Genomic DNA, 16,523 nt, shown 5'->3' on the forward strand with positions numbered 1-16,523 from the left:
GGGTAAACACAGTGTGCCATAGATCTTCCAGATTTGGGATGAACCTAGGTTCTAAAAATGTACAGAATAAACCAGCAAGCATTTTCGTAAATGAGCCGATTTAACTCCAAAATTGGCTGTCTGCATTCGGAAAACAATAGCAATAATGTTATTGTCAAAAACAAAGCATCGGGTGGGGTTTGTACGCAAGAGAACGGTATTAAATAGTTGTTTTGAAGCAAAAAATGTATTGAGTGAGTCGGGAAGCCTATTAAGAACGTGCATTGTTTTCACGAGATATTTTAATACAGACATTATTTTGATCTAAAACAAGCGTCTTCGTTAACGAGCAATTGCTCTTCATTCGGTGCACAAGGTCGTTTCTGAAAATTATCGTTGAAACATATAGAAAATAGTGGTAATACTCACCGAATCGAGGACGTTTATCACCAAAAACAATGAACTGGGAAGCATGGACGCACCTGACATTACTGCCCTTGTTGTTAGACAGTTGCCAGATTAAAATGCATCAATTACAGATATCAATTAGACTTTCATTGTTGTCAACTACACCAATTACACATGCAATTATCAAACATTTTTGATCTGCAGTCAAAGTAATTTACAACGGCCGTTTCCATGTTGTTTTACTGGCGGTGCGATTGCTGCGCGCACAGCGTCCTGAAATACCTCGACTATGCCCATCTTTGTCTGGGCCGAGCATTCCACGTAATACCTCGCTCCGACCAGTTTCTTTAACCGTCGACCTTGCTGGTTCTTCACGATTTCACTCCGGTCTGAAAATTCGCGGGCGTCAACTTTGGTGCCAACTAAAATTATCGGAGTGTCTTTACAGTGATGGCGCACTTCCGGTACCCACTGTTAAAATACGAGATAAGAGTTCATATAAAATATAGAATGTATGTACATTCTTTAATATCATAAATGAAAACAAAATAGTTGAATGCTCTCTAGTAGTGAGTGTATTCGAAGAACTACATTGCTTAAGGAAGGGATTTATGTAAGATAAAACTAACATGTTAAATCAATGCAAACCTTTGAAGAGACGCTTTTATATGATGCCATAGATATAAGAGAAAAACAAAGGAGGATGGCGTCCTGAAAAATATACATTCAACAACAGCATTTACATTTTACACATTTCAACACCAAAACGCCAAGTTCTATTTTTTCCTCATAATATGTGAAATTTCCCTGTTTCAAACTAGATCATATCAATAAAAGCTATATTGTGGCATAAGTTTAACCCGTTTTAAACTTCGTGATGAGGGTTTGTCCGTACCGTCATGGGGTAAGAGAAGGGGCGCAGGCGGTCGTAGGCTTCCATACCCGACGTGTCAAATAGGTTCACCTCGTAGTCAGAGTCGTCAACCGATATCACCGCCTTGTATTCGTCGAGGCTGGAACAATAAATATGCAGTGTACTCATGCAGTCATATATTTTTGTTTGTTTTAGCAGCTATTTTGATTTTAAATGAACTTTTGTTTATTTGACAAATGAGTAGTATTCTTGTATATCTCTTATACGTAAATTTATAATCTATCAGCTATCAACAGCAATGTAACGCACTTAACATCGAAATGAAATATGATCTCAAAAGGAGCAAACATATAACGACATATTCATTAGTTTGGATGTGTCTGATACCGTTCGTCGTTTCCGAACTACCATACGCATACTACATTTACACTAGAACTTTTCTGGTGGTACGCTTGTATAGTTTTGAGTCATGTAGATAACTGTCATGGTGATTGATGAATAATAGAAACAGCCATCACAAACATCTTTATCACCACCACTACCACCAGCAGGAGCAGGATGAGCAGCAGCGTCGTCATCATTATCGTCATCATGGTCGTCGTCATGAATTTGATACAGTTTAAAATTACACATAAATATGTATAACTATTCGAAATACTTACACAGTGGGGGGAACTAAGTCGTGAGGGTAGGAGTTGTCCACAAACGTTTTCAGAAGACAAGTTTTCCCCACGCACCTAAATTCAGGGAAAATATGCGGACATTCTTATTATAATACTATTTTAACCTTTTAAGTAATCATATGCATTCATACACACCTACACAATGCAATAAGTGTCTTTACTCTTTAGGGAAGCAGTTGTCCACAAATGGCTTCAGAAGACAACTTTTCCCCACGCACCTAAATTCAGGTAAAATATGTGGAAATTCTCATTACTACTATATCACTTTTAATAATCATATGCATTTAGTCGTTGAACAACGATAATTCATAGTGTCAGCGATTTACTTTGTATTGAAACGCATTCAAATTATCATGAAAACAGTGTGTTGTCAATTCATCCTGTTACTATAAAACCGATATATATTTTATATTTTATACTTGAAGAAATAATAAAAGGTACGTTTGGTACTAACTCATCTCCAACGGCAACGCACTTGATGGATTTCATCGGTTAAGTGTCTAACAATACCTCAAGAAATTATATTTCTTGTGCGTTTCGTTTCTTTGTTAGAGTTATAATCGTGTGTTTAGTTTTTTCCCTCTGATAAAACTTATCTAAAACGATAAATGATAAAAAAAATAATGTGTTTTTTTTTATATCCACGTTGTCCGATACATAATTTGACTCATTTATATCCAGTTATTAAAGAATAATCTTGCCGTTCCTTTCCTAATTAACTTCCGGTTATAACTATTGTACCTATCATCGGTTTTGTGATGGTGTTTTCTATAACTTCCTTATATATGAGCTCACAATTATATTTCGCCATACATGTACAAGTTAAGCAGTTTCCGACCGCTTGGGCAAAGTGTTGAGTACCGTATGACTTGTTATTACTAGTATTATGAATAAAGGGAAAAGCGAGCATATTTCAGTATTCTAAAACACTTCTAGATGCAAGCGTGGTGGGAGTATTATAATGTATGCATGTGATGTACATACTCTGAAGGCATTAACGTGATCATTATGGTCCACTTTAGGTGGTCGTCTAGCCGTCGTCTACTTGTACATATTTCATATAAGCATTCTCAGTGTCAATCCTTTCAAATATTGTACAAACTTCATTGCAGCATCCCAACTGGCCATCCTTTCAAATGATATACAGACTTTATTGGTCCTCCTTGCAAATGTTAATACTTCATGTCAGCATCCCGGCTAGCCATCCTTTCAAGTGTTATACATACTTCATGTCAGCATCCCGACTGGCCATCCTTTCAAGTGTTATACATACTTCATGTCAGCATTCTGGCTAGCCATTCTTTCAAAAGTTATACATACTTCATGTCAGCATCCCGACTGGCCATCCTTTCAAAAGTTATATATACTTTATGTCAGCATCCCGACTGGCCATCGTTTTCAAAAGTTATACAAACTTTATGGCAGCATCCCAACTGGCCATCCTTTCAAAAGTTATACATACTTCATGGCAGCATCCCGACTGGCCATTCTTTCAAATGTTATACATACTTTATGTCAGAATCCCGACTGGCCATCGTTTTTAAATGGTATACACACTTCATGTCAGCATCCCGATTGGCCATCCTTTTAAAAAAATTACATACTTCATGTCAGCATCCCGACTGGCCATCCTTTCAATAGTTATACATACTTCATGTCAGCAACCCGACTGGTCATCCTTTCAAATGTTATACATACCTCATGTCTGCATCCCGACTGGCCATCCTTTCAAATGTTATACATACCTCATGTCAGTATCCCGACTGGCCATCCTTTCAAATGTTATACATACTTCATGGCAGCATCCCGACTGGCCATCCTATCAGATGTTATACATACTTCATGTCAGCATCCCGACTAGCCATCGTTTAATTGTTATACATACTTCATGTCAGCAACCCGACTAGCCATCCTTTATTGTTATACATACTTCATGTCAGCGTCCCGACTGGCCATCCTTTAATTGTTATACATACTTCATGTCAGCATCCCGATTGGCCATCCTTAAATTGTTATACAAACTTCATGTCAGCATCCCGACTGGCCATCCTTTCAGATGTTATGCATACTTCATGTCAGCATCCCGACTGGCCATCCTTTCAGATGTTATACATACTTCATGTCAGCATCCCGACTGGCCATCCTTTCAGATGTTATACATACTTCATGTCAGCAACCCGACTGGCCATCCTTTCAAAAGTTATACACACTTCATGTCAGCAACCCGACTGGCCATGATTTCAAAAGTTATACACACTTCATGTCAGCATCCCGACTGGCCATCCTTCTAAAAATATACATACTTTATGTCAGCATCCCGACTGGCCATCCTTTCAAATGTTATACATACTTTATGTCAGCATCCCGACTGGCCATCCTTCTAAAAATATACATACTTCATGTCTGCATCCCGACTGGCCATCCTTTCAAAAGATATACATACTTCATGTCAGCAGTTCGACTGGCCATCCTTTCAAATGTTATATATACTTCATGTCAGCATCCCGACTGGCCATTCTTTCAAATGTTATACATACTTCATGTCAGCAACCCGACTGGCCATCCCTTCAAATGTTATACATACTTCAAGTCAGCATCCCGACTGGCAATCCTTTCAAAAGTTATACACACTTCATGTCAGCATCCCGACTGGCAATCCTTTCAAATATTATACATACTTCATGTCAGCATCTCGACTGGCCATCCTTTCAAATGTTATACATACTTCATGTCAGCATCCCGACTGGCCATCCCTTCAAATGTTATACATACTTTATGTCAGCATCCCGACTGGCCATCCTTTCAAATGTTATACATACTTTATGTCAGCATCCCGACTGGCCATCCTTTCAAATGTTATATATACTTCATTTCAGCATCCCGACTGGCCATTCTTTCAAATGTTATACATACTTCATGTCTGCATCCCGACTGGCCATTCTTTCAAATGTTATACATACTTTATGTCAGCATCCCGACTGGCCATCCTTTCAAATGTTATATATACTTCATTTCAGCATCCCGACTGGCCATCCTCTCAGATGTTATACATACTTTGTGTCAGCATCCCGACTGGCCATCCTTTCAAATGTTATACATACTTTATGTCAGCATCCCGACTGGCCATCCTTTCAAATGTTATACATACTTTATGTCAGCATCCCGACTGGCCATCCTTTCAAATGTTATACATACTTTATGTCAGCATCCCGACTGGCCATTCTTTCAAATGTTATATATACTTCATTTCAGCATCCCGACTGGCCATCCTTTCAAATGTTATACATACTTTATGTCAGCATCCCGACTGGCCATCCTTCTAAAAATATACATACTTCATGTCTGCATCCCGACTGGCCATCCTTTCAAAAGATATACATACTTCATGTCAGCAGTCCGACTGGCCATCCTTTCAAATGTTATATATACTTCATGTCAGCATCCCGACTGGCCATCCTTTTAAAAGTGATACATACTTTATTTCAGCATCCCGACTGGCCATTCTTTCAAATGTTATACATACTTTATGTCAGCATCCCGACTGGCCATCCTTTCAAATGTTATATATACTTCATTTCAGCATCCCGACTGGCCATCCTTTCAAATGTTATACATACTTTATGTCAGCATCCCGACTGGCCATCCTTTCAAATGTTATACATACTTTATGTCAGCATCCCGACTGGCCATCCTTTCAAATGTTATATATACTTCATGTCAGCATCCCGACTGGCCATCCTCTCAGATGTTATACATACTTTGTGTCAGCATCCCGACTGGCCATTCTTTAAACTGCATAATTCATGGCAGCATCCAATTTGGGCATCCTTTCAAATGATGTACGCAATTCATGGCAGTATACCGAAAGGCCATCCTTTAAACTGCCTAATTCATTTCAGCAATCCATTTGACAATCCTTCCAAAAGGTGTCCACAATTCATAACACTATCCGCACTAGTTACCCTTAAATATATATATATATCTATATAAACGTATAACGCATACAAGGCACACTAGGCATACTAGTATATATATATAAACTAGGTATGTTTATCAAGGATTGTTAGGTACCGCCTTGGAACGGTCAGTAAAATGTAAATTTACTGGAGGTTTAAACCAGTTTATGTGCACAAACCTCACTCTTATCCCAAAAATCCTAAATAAAGATAAAACGCAAAAGGTAAATCTTATCAAAGTATGCATTAACTTGAGGAAACCCCAAGTACTTTTATGTTTAGTGATCCCAACTCTATCTGCAGACGGAGGAATACAATTCAGAGCACCTAATGCAAAAACGTTTCGAAGATACGATACAGTCATTGTTTGAAACGATTAACATCATACACATTCTGCCTTATAAAATAAAAGGTTTAAATCTGTATGATCATAGAGTTTTATAATAAAAAGCATCATTGTATCTAATTGTAGCATTTCTTGACCTTGGTGTAACCACGCTTAAATATGTTGGAAATTTGGTGGACATGAATGGAGATATATGGGCTTATTATTAAAAGTAAAATATATATTATTGGTTTTCTTTTTTTCATTTGGAATAAAATTAGGTAACTTGCCTTTCCGTTAATAAGATCCAAAAGATTTGTTCAGATTTTCTTTGAAATTATTCAATTCCTTCTGATTGTTTATTAACCTTAATGATACTTACTAGATGAAAATATGTATAGTACATAATTAACTCACGAACAATTAAAATGACTTCTCAATGAGTGCACTACATAGAAACACTGCAAATTCTTAGTAAAACTTAAAGCGTTTGCTATTCGAAGATGTAGGATATAAAGACATGTTTAAATTAAAGTAAATTACACAATATTTACTATATTGTGATCATAATTGTACATTTACAGCTTACTTTGCACAACGGTGGCATATATGCCCATGGGGCCGGGTGTTCTCCTTTTGTCTTCATAATTCCATTTACTGATGTATAAAACACACGTCGCGGAAATAAACGAATTTCTTACCAACTCACTCACTCACTCACTCACTCACTCACTCACTCACTCACTCACTCACTCACTCACTCACTCACTCACTCACTCACTCACTCACTCACTCACTCACTCACTCACTCACTCACTCACTCACTCACTCACTCACTCACTCACTCACTCACTCACTCACTCACTCACTCACTCACTCACTCACTCACTCACTCACTCACTCACTCACTCACTCACTCACTCACTCACTCACTCACTCACTCACTCACTCACTCACTCACTCACTCACTCACTCACTCACTCACTCACTCACTCACTCACTCACTCACTCACTCACTCACTCACTCACTCTTCCACTCACTCACTCTTCCACTCAGTCACTCACTCGCTCGCTCACTCGCTCGCTCGCTCGCTTACTTACTCCATGCATACTTTGACCAGCACAATTGCGTTCATTTCCCCTATAATGACATCAACCTCGCAATTCATTCCTTATATTTACACCAATCGTTCATTATTTAATTCAAGAGTTGTTAAAAAATATTTCATTTCATTAAGGATAACCTTTAAGTAATCCTTTCAGTAATCCTTTCTTACCCATTCTAGCACACCGGATAGGCATTTCCGGTGAATTCAGCCGTGCTGGAAATGCGCTGTGACGTAATACTTTCATTTTCTTTTATTAAACACTAATTGTAACCATAGTTATGAGATTTCAATAGATGAGTTCGATTAACATTAACTTTCCAAAATTATTCCTTAAAAACAAAACAAAATAACCCTTAAAAGACGTGATATCGAAGGAACTTATTAACGTATGCGGTGAATACAAATTACTGCGCGTCATGACGTCAGTAAACATCATCGCACGCACTTTTTGGTGAAATGTACAAACACGCGCTTTCTTATGTATTTTCTTCACAAAAAATGTAATTAAAGGTATGCTAGAAAAAATATCTATCATGTGTGTCCGTTCCGGATAGAAAAAAACCGACCCTCGGGCACGCTGCGTAGCCGGTAACTCGGCAAGCCTCGTTACCTGGCAACGCAGGTGCCCTCGGGTCGGATTTTTCTATCCGGAACGGGAACACATGACAGATATTATTCTGTAAATAGAACGACCCGACTGTAACTGGAAACATTATTTTTCAAATGACGTCACAAAAACGCGGGAAAAGATCAACCACTTGAAATAACTTTTAAATGTAAAATTGAAACACTTTTAGCAACAATACGTTTAAAATATAATAACTTAACACTTTCTAAAATGTTGATATATATTTTACGGGACCTGTTGACACAATACTAACAATGACAAGATCAATAGTTTGCATGTATATTGTTATGCGATGAATTGCGATCCGAACATATCCGATGATGTTGCGTTCATCGATTGATAAACGCAATTGCAGAAAGGCAGTTCATTTAAGGAATGTAAGTTGAGGTGTAAATATAAAACATTAATGCATAATAAAACATGTTTTTATGATAAACACATGTATTCAATTCACACATGTATACTATTATTCAAATAGCAAAAAAAAGGATATAAATAAATCATCATATGAAGCATTAATGAATAATACACCGTGGTCATATATCATTTCAACCAAATTTCAAGCCCTTACCGACAAACACCCAATGTAATTTACAATAAGTGAGAAATATAATAATGAATATAACGTTTAAACAAATTGTATAAATATATTCAGTCGGAGTTCAAGTCTTTACTAGAATGTTTGAATGTTTATTCAAAAGGAAAGTTTTATACTTAAATTTAAACGATGCCAATTTATGGACAATTCGTATTTCATGTGTGTTATGTGCATAGGCTATGCAGTGTGTTATGCTGTACTTCTCGTTTTTGGACTAGGGCACTTGTGGCCTAGTTCATAGCACAGTTACTTGGTATTTGGACTGCATTTTTTGGCCAGTCGAGTGATTGGTCCCTAGGGTGATCTCTTGGATTGAGAATCATAAAAAATGTGTTTTAGTACTCTACGATACACATAATAAACATATAATCAACTTTTTGTCGTTTATTTTTACATATTAAATATGATACAATTCTTTATCATTCACAAGTTATGAAGGTTAGCCGATTTCGGGTTGAGACATATGTGTGGAAACGAGCTCAGATCTACAAGAATTTTTCGATAAAACAACTGTATACGTCGCATGCATGTTCAGAAGGAAGTTATCTCCAAGATGCAATCGCTCAACAAGCACAAACTAGTAGTGTTATCGCAATTTTCTTTGACAACTCTGCCAAGAATACTGTTTTTTTACCGACTCACAAATCTTCGCCAGTCATAACTTGTGAATGATAAAGAATGTATGAAATTTTCAAAATATTTAATGTATAAAAATAAATAACACAAAGTTGATTATTTGTTTATTACGTGTATCATAGAGTACTAGAACACTTTTGTTTTATGATTCTCCGTCCAAGAGATCACCCTAGGGACCAATCGCTCGACTGGCCAAAAAATGCAGTCCAAATACCAAGTAACTGTGGTTCATAGCCGTAAACGCGCTATCTGCATTCTCAAGCCGCATCTGGGGGTTCACTGACGTAATGTATTTATACGCTGTATTTTGATTGGATTGCCGTTAGCGAATTTGAATAATCAAAGTAGTACCAGAACTGATTACAATGAAAACATCCAATAAAAATAGTTCTCCTAACAATTAAAGCTAACTGTATGCTCTTTTAATGAAGCACAAGAAATGCATACGTAGCGAGTGAGTTAATCGGGTTAACTACATGAATGTTCTTGCATACGGTCAGATTATATGCAATAAGAATATGAACATATTGGAAAAGTACGCATCGAATTTTTTCCGTTCAATGCTCTGTATTGATAGACTGTACCCTCTTTCTCTTTTATCCGAAAAGAAACCAGTATCAGCTAACCGCGGTGCCCGTCGCGCATTCGAAATGTCTTGTGAATTCATACGTATTAAAAGCGAATAAAGCGTGCGTTCTAAGTAGAAAACAACCAGGAAAGTTGGTTTAAAAAAAGTATTGTTATCCTTTGTATACAATGTTGGTATTCCGAAGTCGGTCCCTGATCTTTTTTTCTACATAATTTGCATGTTTCCGTGATATTTTCTTTTCGATACAAAGTTTTTTTTAACTAATCATCGCATGGCACATAGCACTTTTTTTAAATACAACCTGATTTTTGGTATCTATTGTTCAAATACTATTAATGTTATCTAAAAACCATATGCCGCGTACCTGTATAACTTTATATTTTTTAGGAAAAGTAAATCAGGGTACCAGTCTACTTATTGACCTCAAAATTTACTCTGATCAGAGCGGCCGAATGATTTAAACATGTATGTTATCACTACTTCCGGATGCTGATGATGTGAATTTCATAGTGTTTTATTGAGGAAATTTATCAATAAAGCCGCCATTGAATGATTACCACCATCAAACGGATTTATTTTCATCTTACCGTGGGTAGCATTTTTAATTTGACACGTAAATTTTCAAGCAACACAAGTTCGTTTGATAAAATCAAGTGATTTCAATTTTCTACATTTTTTGCAAAATGGAGATAAAAAATATCAAATATGCGCATACTTATTTATGAAGTTTCATTCTAAATGAAGCCAAATGTATGAATATGTGCACAGCATCTGTGGATAAGATGATTGTTTACCTATGTGCATAGAAATGCTCAATTTTGATTTCCTCTCTTAGTTATATAATGCACCAGTCAATTGTTACCACGGCCAGGGCTGTGTTTTTACCTTTCAGGTGTCCTCGTAGCTAAAGAACTTCAGCGAACACATTATATATTACCTTTTTGTACGTGTTGTAAACATCAAAAAAATAAATATCAACATTACAGTTATGGAAGCCAGAACTAGTGTCCTCGCAATGCCGGGTGATTGCGGTGGTCTTCCCTCAAAATATATCAGGAAATTGCTCTTACCTTAGATCCCCGGGGTGTGGGGTTATTCACGGGATTTTACCACCAGTTCGTTCTCGCAGGGTAGGGGTTTTACCGGGGATTGGCTGGATGGAATCCGGGGGGGGGCGTGGTTACAATTGACTGGTGCATACTTTACAAGTTCTTTTTCTGAAGACGCTTTGTGCTCACTTTTTGTTTTCTAGCCAAGAATGAAAATCAAAAATCAGTCAGAGATACAGTATGGTGATGCATTGTTGTTGATAGATCAATATAAAATTGTGAAATATTTGAGGGAAAGGTATTTGGTTAAATAATTTACAAGTGTAACTTTTGAGTTTTATTTAACAATGCAGTGCCGAATGTTGTGGAGATAGAATTGAATTTGTATTAATTAATCAGTTGACTTGTGGCGTTCAGGGAACAAAATCAAAATATTCAATAAAGATCCCTTATCACCCAATGTTGTGGAATAGTAAAGTAATGAAGATTTAATCTCACAACAGTCTTTCTCAAATGCTGTCAAGGATTTTTTATGCTTAGGAATATCTAACCTCGCGATGTCAGACCAGAAATCATCTTGGCATGAGATTGGATCACTATGTATCATTATGCACCAGTCAATTGTAACCACGGCTCCCACATCCGGGGGGTATACCGGGGATAGCCGGCGAAATGGGCCATGTTTTTACCTTTCAGGTGGCCCCGCAGTGCCAGGTCTTCCCGGATGGGGCTTAACCTAATGTCCCTTTGGTGCGGGGCATTTGGTTGGGACTTTACCATCAGATTATCCTTTATCAATAAATCCAAGTATACATAAATGACTGTGCAAATCTTTATGTATCATCCAAATATGAGTACCTTGCAGGGTGAATGTTATTTGTAAAAATTATACTAAGTGAGCTTTCAAGATTACCTTTCCAATCGCATACACAATGCAGTTTAAAAACCTGAATAATTAAAACAAAATCTTGGTTGTAGACCATTACTATTAAATATTTGATAAGTCACAGACATTATAAGGTACAGTTTAAAGGGGCTGTACTAAGTTAATGATGAAAAAGCAAAAATTTAAAGAAAATTGTAGAAAAATGACATAAACTTGGTATCGATGTGTACAATTAATGCATTGAAACTTACTTACTGATGATCCCCATAGTTTACAAATGATTTATTTATAGCATTTATTTCGTGTTTTTCCATTAAAAAAGATCACTAGGTATTGTCGTTCCAAGACAAAAATTAAAAAAGTTGTCAAAATGAGAGTGCAGCTTTAAACTCATAATAAAATGTCAATGCACTTCATTTGACATAATTTTAAACAGATGAAAAAATGTTATTTTTAAAAATCACAATATATCCTTTATGTGACCTTACATTATAATGAATTTATTCAGATCAGTGACTTTTCTTGCACTTAAATGTGAACAAGAAAGCTTGGGATTGAACACTAAATGAAACAAGAATGAAATTAAATGAATCACAAAATATCATCAAAATTACACACACAACTGTTCTTTTATATACCAAAAAATGAAACTTTTTAGACTTTCAAAAATTTAACATTTACTAAACACGGTTATATAAAATGATGAATACATTTGTAGGATTTGATATCCTACTAGATGTAACTCGGCTTCGTTCATTTTTCTAAACTATCACTCAGTGATGAGGAATAAATTTTATTCACTGCATTGTGTTTTCTAAGTTCATGAAAATCAGAACAATTAAAACAATTCATTAACTACTGTTGATCAGTGCATATTGTGGGAGGTCATGGTTGATTTCAATGAACCACCAATAAGCCCTGCCAAAATTGGATACCAGGGGCGTAACTAGGCGTACTCCTGTACGCCCGTGCGTACAATTCGATTCCGATTTAAAAAAAATGAGAAAGGCTTAAACTTCGAAAACAGGCATAAAAACCAGAGGCTTAGGGGGTATAGGCACATAAATACTGACTCTGTGGTTTGTCAGAACTGTTTTCGAATTTATGACTTCGAAGTCAGTTTTCGGAAGAGTGATAACAAAACGTGTCCGCTTTTTTTTTAAATTTTAACTATTTCTTCAATGATGTCACGCTTGTGACGTCATCAACCAGTATATAAGTACACCGAGGTTATTCCGAGTAATCAGCCATTTCAAAATGGCATCCTCGTGTGTTTATCCGCCGTATCCGGATGTTTTTGCTAGCAGTATTCAGCCTTTGACTGATGCTCAGAAGTTTGAGCTATTGTCCACTCCATGGGACGAGGCACATTGTTGCTCTTTCCCATCAAGGTATATCTGTTAAATAATTGCTCGACACTGTACCTCGATGTACAACTATTTCATATTTGTTTACGTCGGATATGTATACTAAGCAACTAAAGTTAGGCACCGATATATCATTCATTTATTGCCTTCTGTACCGAGAATTGTATGTTTTGTTATGAAGATTTTTTCCCATGCTAGGGGATTGTACACAAGCATTAGTTTTGTAACGGGTTCTATCAATTCACTATGACGAAAGTAAATGATTCATTGGGAAGTGTGTTTATTATGAAATTAAATATGGAATAGTTTTCTTTAAGTAGCTTGTTTGGAATAAAGTCATATCATTAAAATGTTTTATAATTAGCAACCTATAGGCTTGTTATAAAGTTGTTTAGCTTTGTCTTTTGGTTGATTTTATAACCAAATTAAACTATGCTACTTGTGTTAATATTCATATTTTATAAACCGTAGTTGGATTTGTTTTCTTTCTATTTAAAGACTGACTGAATCAGTTTCATTAAGTTATCTGTCCTATGACGGTAACTTCACCCTTGTTACATTCTTGGACTCTGTCAAGGTAGTGTGTGGTTTCCCTGTGGGCCACTCACATTTTTCATATAGGTTTTTCAATTTAAAACTTGATTATTGTAACTGAGATGTGAAAGTTCTTTGATTTGTGATAATTAACATGAATTACTTGTTTAGTTTTTTTTCTGTGTTTCTCAATATTTGACACTCGATAGAATTGTTTTAACCTTACGACATAAAGTTGCATTATGGCTTGCCTGAGCAGCTAGGTGTAGCTTGGACATTTGTTAGTTTCCTAGTTGTTTTTGTTTTACTGTGTTATCTCCATTTGAATATAATTAATGAACTTAAATTCTTGAATAGATTGTACAAAAAAATGAAAACATCTCGGTTGTTTTTCACGCCCAACCTCCCTGCCTTTGCCCTGTGTCGAACCTGAGGGTTTTTGTAACCGCCCGTGCGGCTTACCACCACTCGTTGAGGTTCGGTTACAGTTAAAAAACAACAACATGCAGTACAGTACCATGATATGGTATACGATTTTGTAAATAGCAGGCAACATTGTACCAGTGTGATTATTAATCGCAGAGTAGCAAATACTTTTGAAACGTCGTCATAACATGGTAAAGCAAAAGCTTTCAATACTGTCAAAATTATACGATAAACAATTATTTTGAGTTTATTTTTATAATTTTCAAAACAAATAATGTAAGAGCAAATACATTATAATTTTATCTTATTTACAGATTCAGCGGAGGAAAACTTCGGAAGGCCCAAGGTGTCTGGTTCAGGACCCATTCATGGCTGAGGTATTCTATCAGCAAAGATGGCGTTTATTGCGCCCCGTGCTTCCTTTTCGGTGACCAGGTGGCCCGTAGTAAATATTTGACTAGGGAACCTTTTACAGACTGGTGTAATTTTTCAAAGATTGTAGAAAGACATAGCAAATCCCAATGTCATATTGACCAATTAATTGCTGCGGAGAACTACTTGGCCGTGTTGAAAGGGCAGAAAAAAGACATTGAGTGCACAATATCATCTCAATTTAACGCCATGGTTGAAAAGAATCGTCAGATTTTAGTGTCTATTGTTGAAACAATTATTCTTTGTGGTCAGCAAAACATTGCGCTAAGGGGTCATGATGAGTCATCAAGCAATTTCCAAGCGCTGTTGCATTTCCAGGCAAAAACATAATAAGCTTCTCAATGATCATTTGGTAAATGGTGACCCTAGAACCCGGTATACATCGCCCAAGATTCAGAATGATCTGATAGGTATTTGTGGCCAACTTATAAGTGGCGATATCGTTTCGAGGTGTAACGACGCTGGCGTATTTGGTTTCATGGCGGATGAGGCAACGGACGCTGCCACTATGGAGCAGATGGCCCTATGTGTGCGCTTTGTAGATTCAGAGAGTGACGAGATACACGAGGAGTTCCTCGGGTTCTCCCAATGCGAGTCTACCACTGGAGAGGCATTAGCTAATGCATTCATTGAAAACCTCACTAAATTAGGTATGCAAAACTATTGAAAGTAAATGTCGTGTTAGGGTCTTTGCTAAAAGATTAAAATAGCAAAAAAACCAATAAAACTTACCTACTGTTTAAAAAACGTTCTACAATGCTTATCATAACTCGTTTTAAGGTGTCAAAACGGATCAAATGCGTGGCCAGGGGTACGACGGTGCCAGCAATATGTCGGGCATACATCGTGGAGTGCAGGCGAGGATTCGATCACTCATACCAGAGGCGATATACACCCATTGCAAAGCGCATTGTTTGAACCTCGCCATCATCCATGCATCCAAAGAGGTTTATGCCAGAAACCTTATGAGTACGGTGCAACAGGTGGCATTCGCCTTTAATTATTCCGCAAAACGCTTACTTCAATTCCAAGAAACGCTTGCAGGAGATGATGTCAGCAGGGAAGGCATGGCGGAGCGAACGCGACTCCGATCACTTTGTGAGACTCGCTGGTCAGCACGTGCGGACGCTTTGCACACATTCCTTGTATCATACAGGTATAAAACAATCTTGATTATACAGTCAAAAATGAAATCATTGCGTAAATATTGTTTTATTGTTATCCAAACACCATACTGGCATGGACATACTTTTTTGTATCCTGTAGGACCGTGGTAACGACACTCGACCGACTTGCCGATGAAGGGGATACGAAGGCTGCGGTACATAAATTGTCAGTTACGAATTTCGAATTTATTGTGACCCTGGTGGCGATTGAACATCTTTTGTCAGCCCTAGTTCCACTGTCTAACATGCTACAGGCGAAGGACTGTGACTTGCTTCATGCAGCTAACGACACACGGGTCGTTATGGTCTTCTTCAGGTAAATTTTATTTTCCATTTGTAATGATAAATGTTAAATATTCAGCACACACGTGTAAGCATGTACATAATAATTCGTTATAATATCCGCAGCGCCTTACGACTCCTAATTCTTTCAGGCGGAGAGAAATGACGATGAAGTCTGGAACAGCCTGTTTCAGAAAGCGGTGGACATTGCTGGTGACGTTGAAGTCATACCCGCCGCTCCCAGACGTTATGGTCGTCAACAAAATCTACCGAACGCCCCAGGCAATACGTCCGAATTTTGGAAGAGAAACATGTATTTGCCTTTCGTCGACCACTTGCTGGTAGAATTAGAAACACGCTTGATGCAGGGCCATGGTCGGTTCTGTGCCCAAAAGCTTCTTCCATTGAAGGTATCTTTTAACATACATATACATCCTTGGATTTGTTTGCTAAATCAGGTATATGATTTATTGTAAACTGATTTATTTAATGAATAAAAAATCTATGTCGCAACATTTGCGTTCTTTTGTAGATTCAGAATGACGGTCTTCCCCGGGAGAGTATCAATGACGTGTACCAAGCCTTCCAAGCATGCC

At 37.2% G+C, this 16,523-nt stretch overlaps 2 protein-coding genes across 3 annotated transcripts; one reads left to right on the forward strand and one right to left on the reverse strand.

Annotated features, from left to right (window-relative positions):
* Positions 1-392: 392 nt before the first annotated feature.
* LOC128224209 (ras-related C3 botulinum toxin substrate 1-like) lies at positions 393-2,793 on the reverse strand. Of its 2 annotated transcripts, XM_052933980.1 has the most exons (5): positions 2,399-2,793; positions 1,924-1,998; positions 1,283-1,400; positions 1,036-1,098; positions 393-858 (listed from the first exon to the last, which is right to left on the reverse strand). In XM_052933980.1, the coding sequence occupies exons 1-5, from the start codon at positions 2,431-2,433 to the stop codon at positions 592-594; spliced, it is 558 nt and encodes a 185-aa protein (XP_052789940.1). In that variant the 5' UTR covers positions 2,434-2,793; the 3' UTR covers positions 393-591. The 2 variants fall into 2 exon arrangements, with proteins under 2 accessions (XP_052789940.1, XP_052789949.1); XM_052933989.1 differs by lacking the exon at positions 1,036-1,098.
* Positions 2,794-14,796: 12,003 nt separating this feature from the next.
* On the forward strand, positions 14,797-16,211 carry LOC128215626 (zinc finger MYM-type protein 1-like; the record flags this gene model as incomplete). Its single annotated transcript, XM_052922328.1, has 4 exons — positions 14,797-15,129; positions 15,260-15,635; positions 15,746-15,800; positions 16,080-16,211. Coding segments are annotated over exons 1-4 (735 nt in total), but the record flags the coding sequence as incomplete, so codon positions are not given.
* Between the last annotated feature and the right edge of the window lie 312 nt (positions 16,212-16,523).

Source organism: Mya arenaria, chromosome 2 (genome assembly GCF_026914265.1).
Source record: "Mya arenaria isolate MELC-2E11 chromosome 2, ASM2691426v1".
Taxonomy (NCBI): Eukaryota; Metazoa; Mollusca; class Bivalvia; order Myida; family Myidae; genus Mya; species Mya arenaria.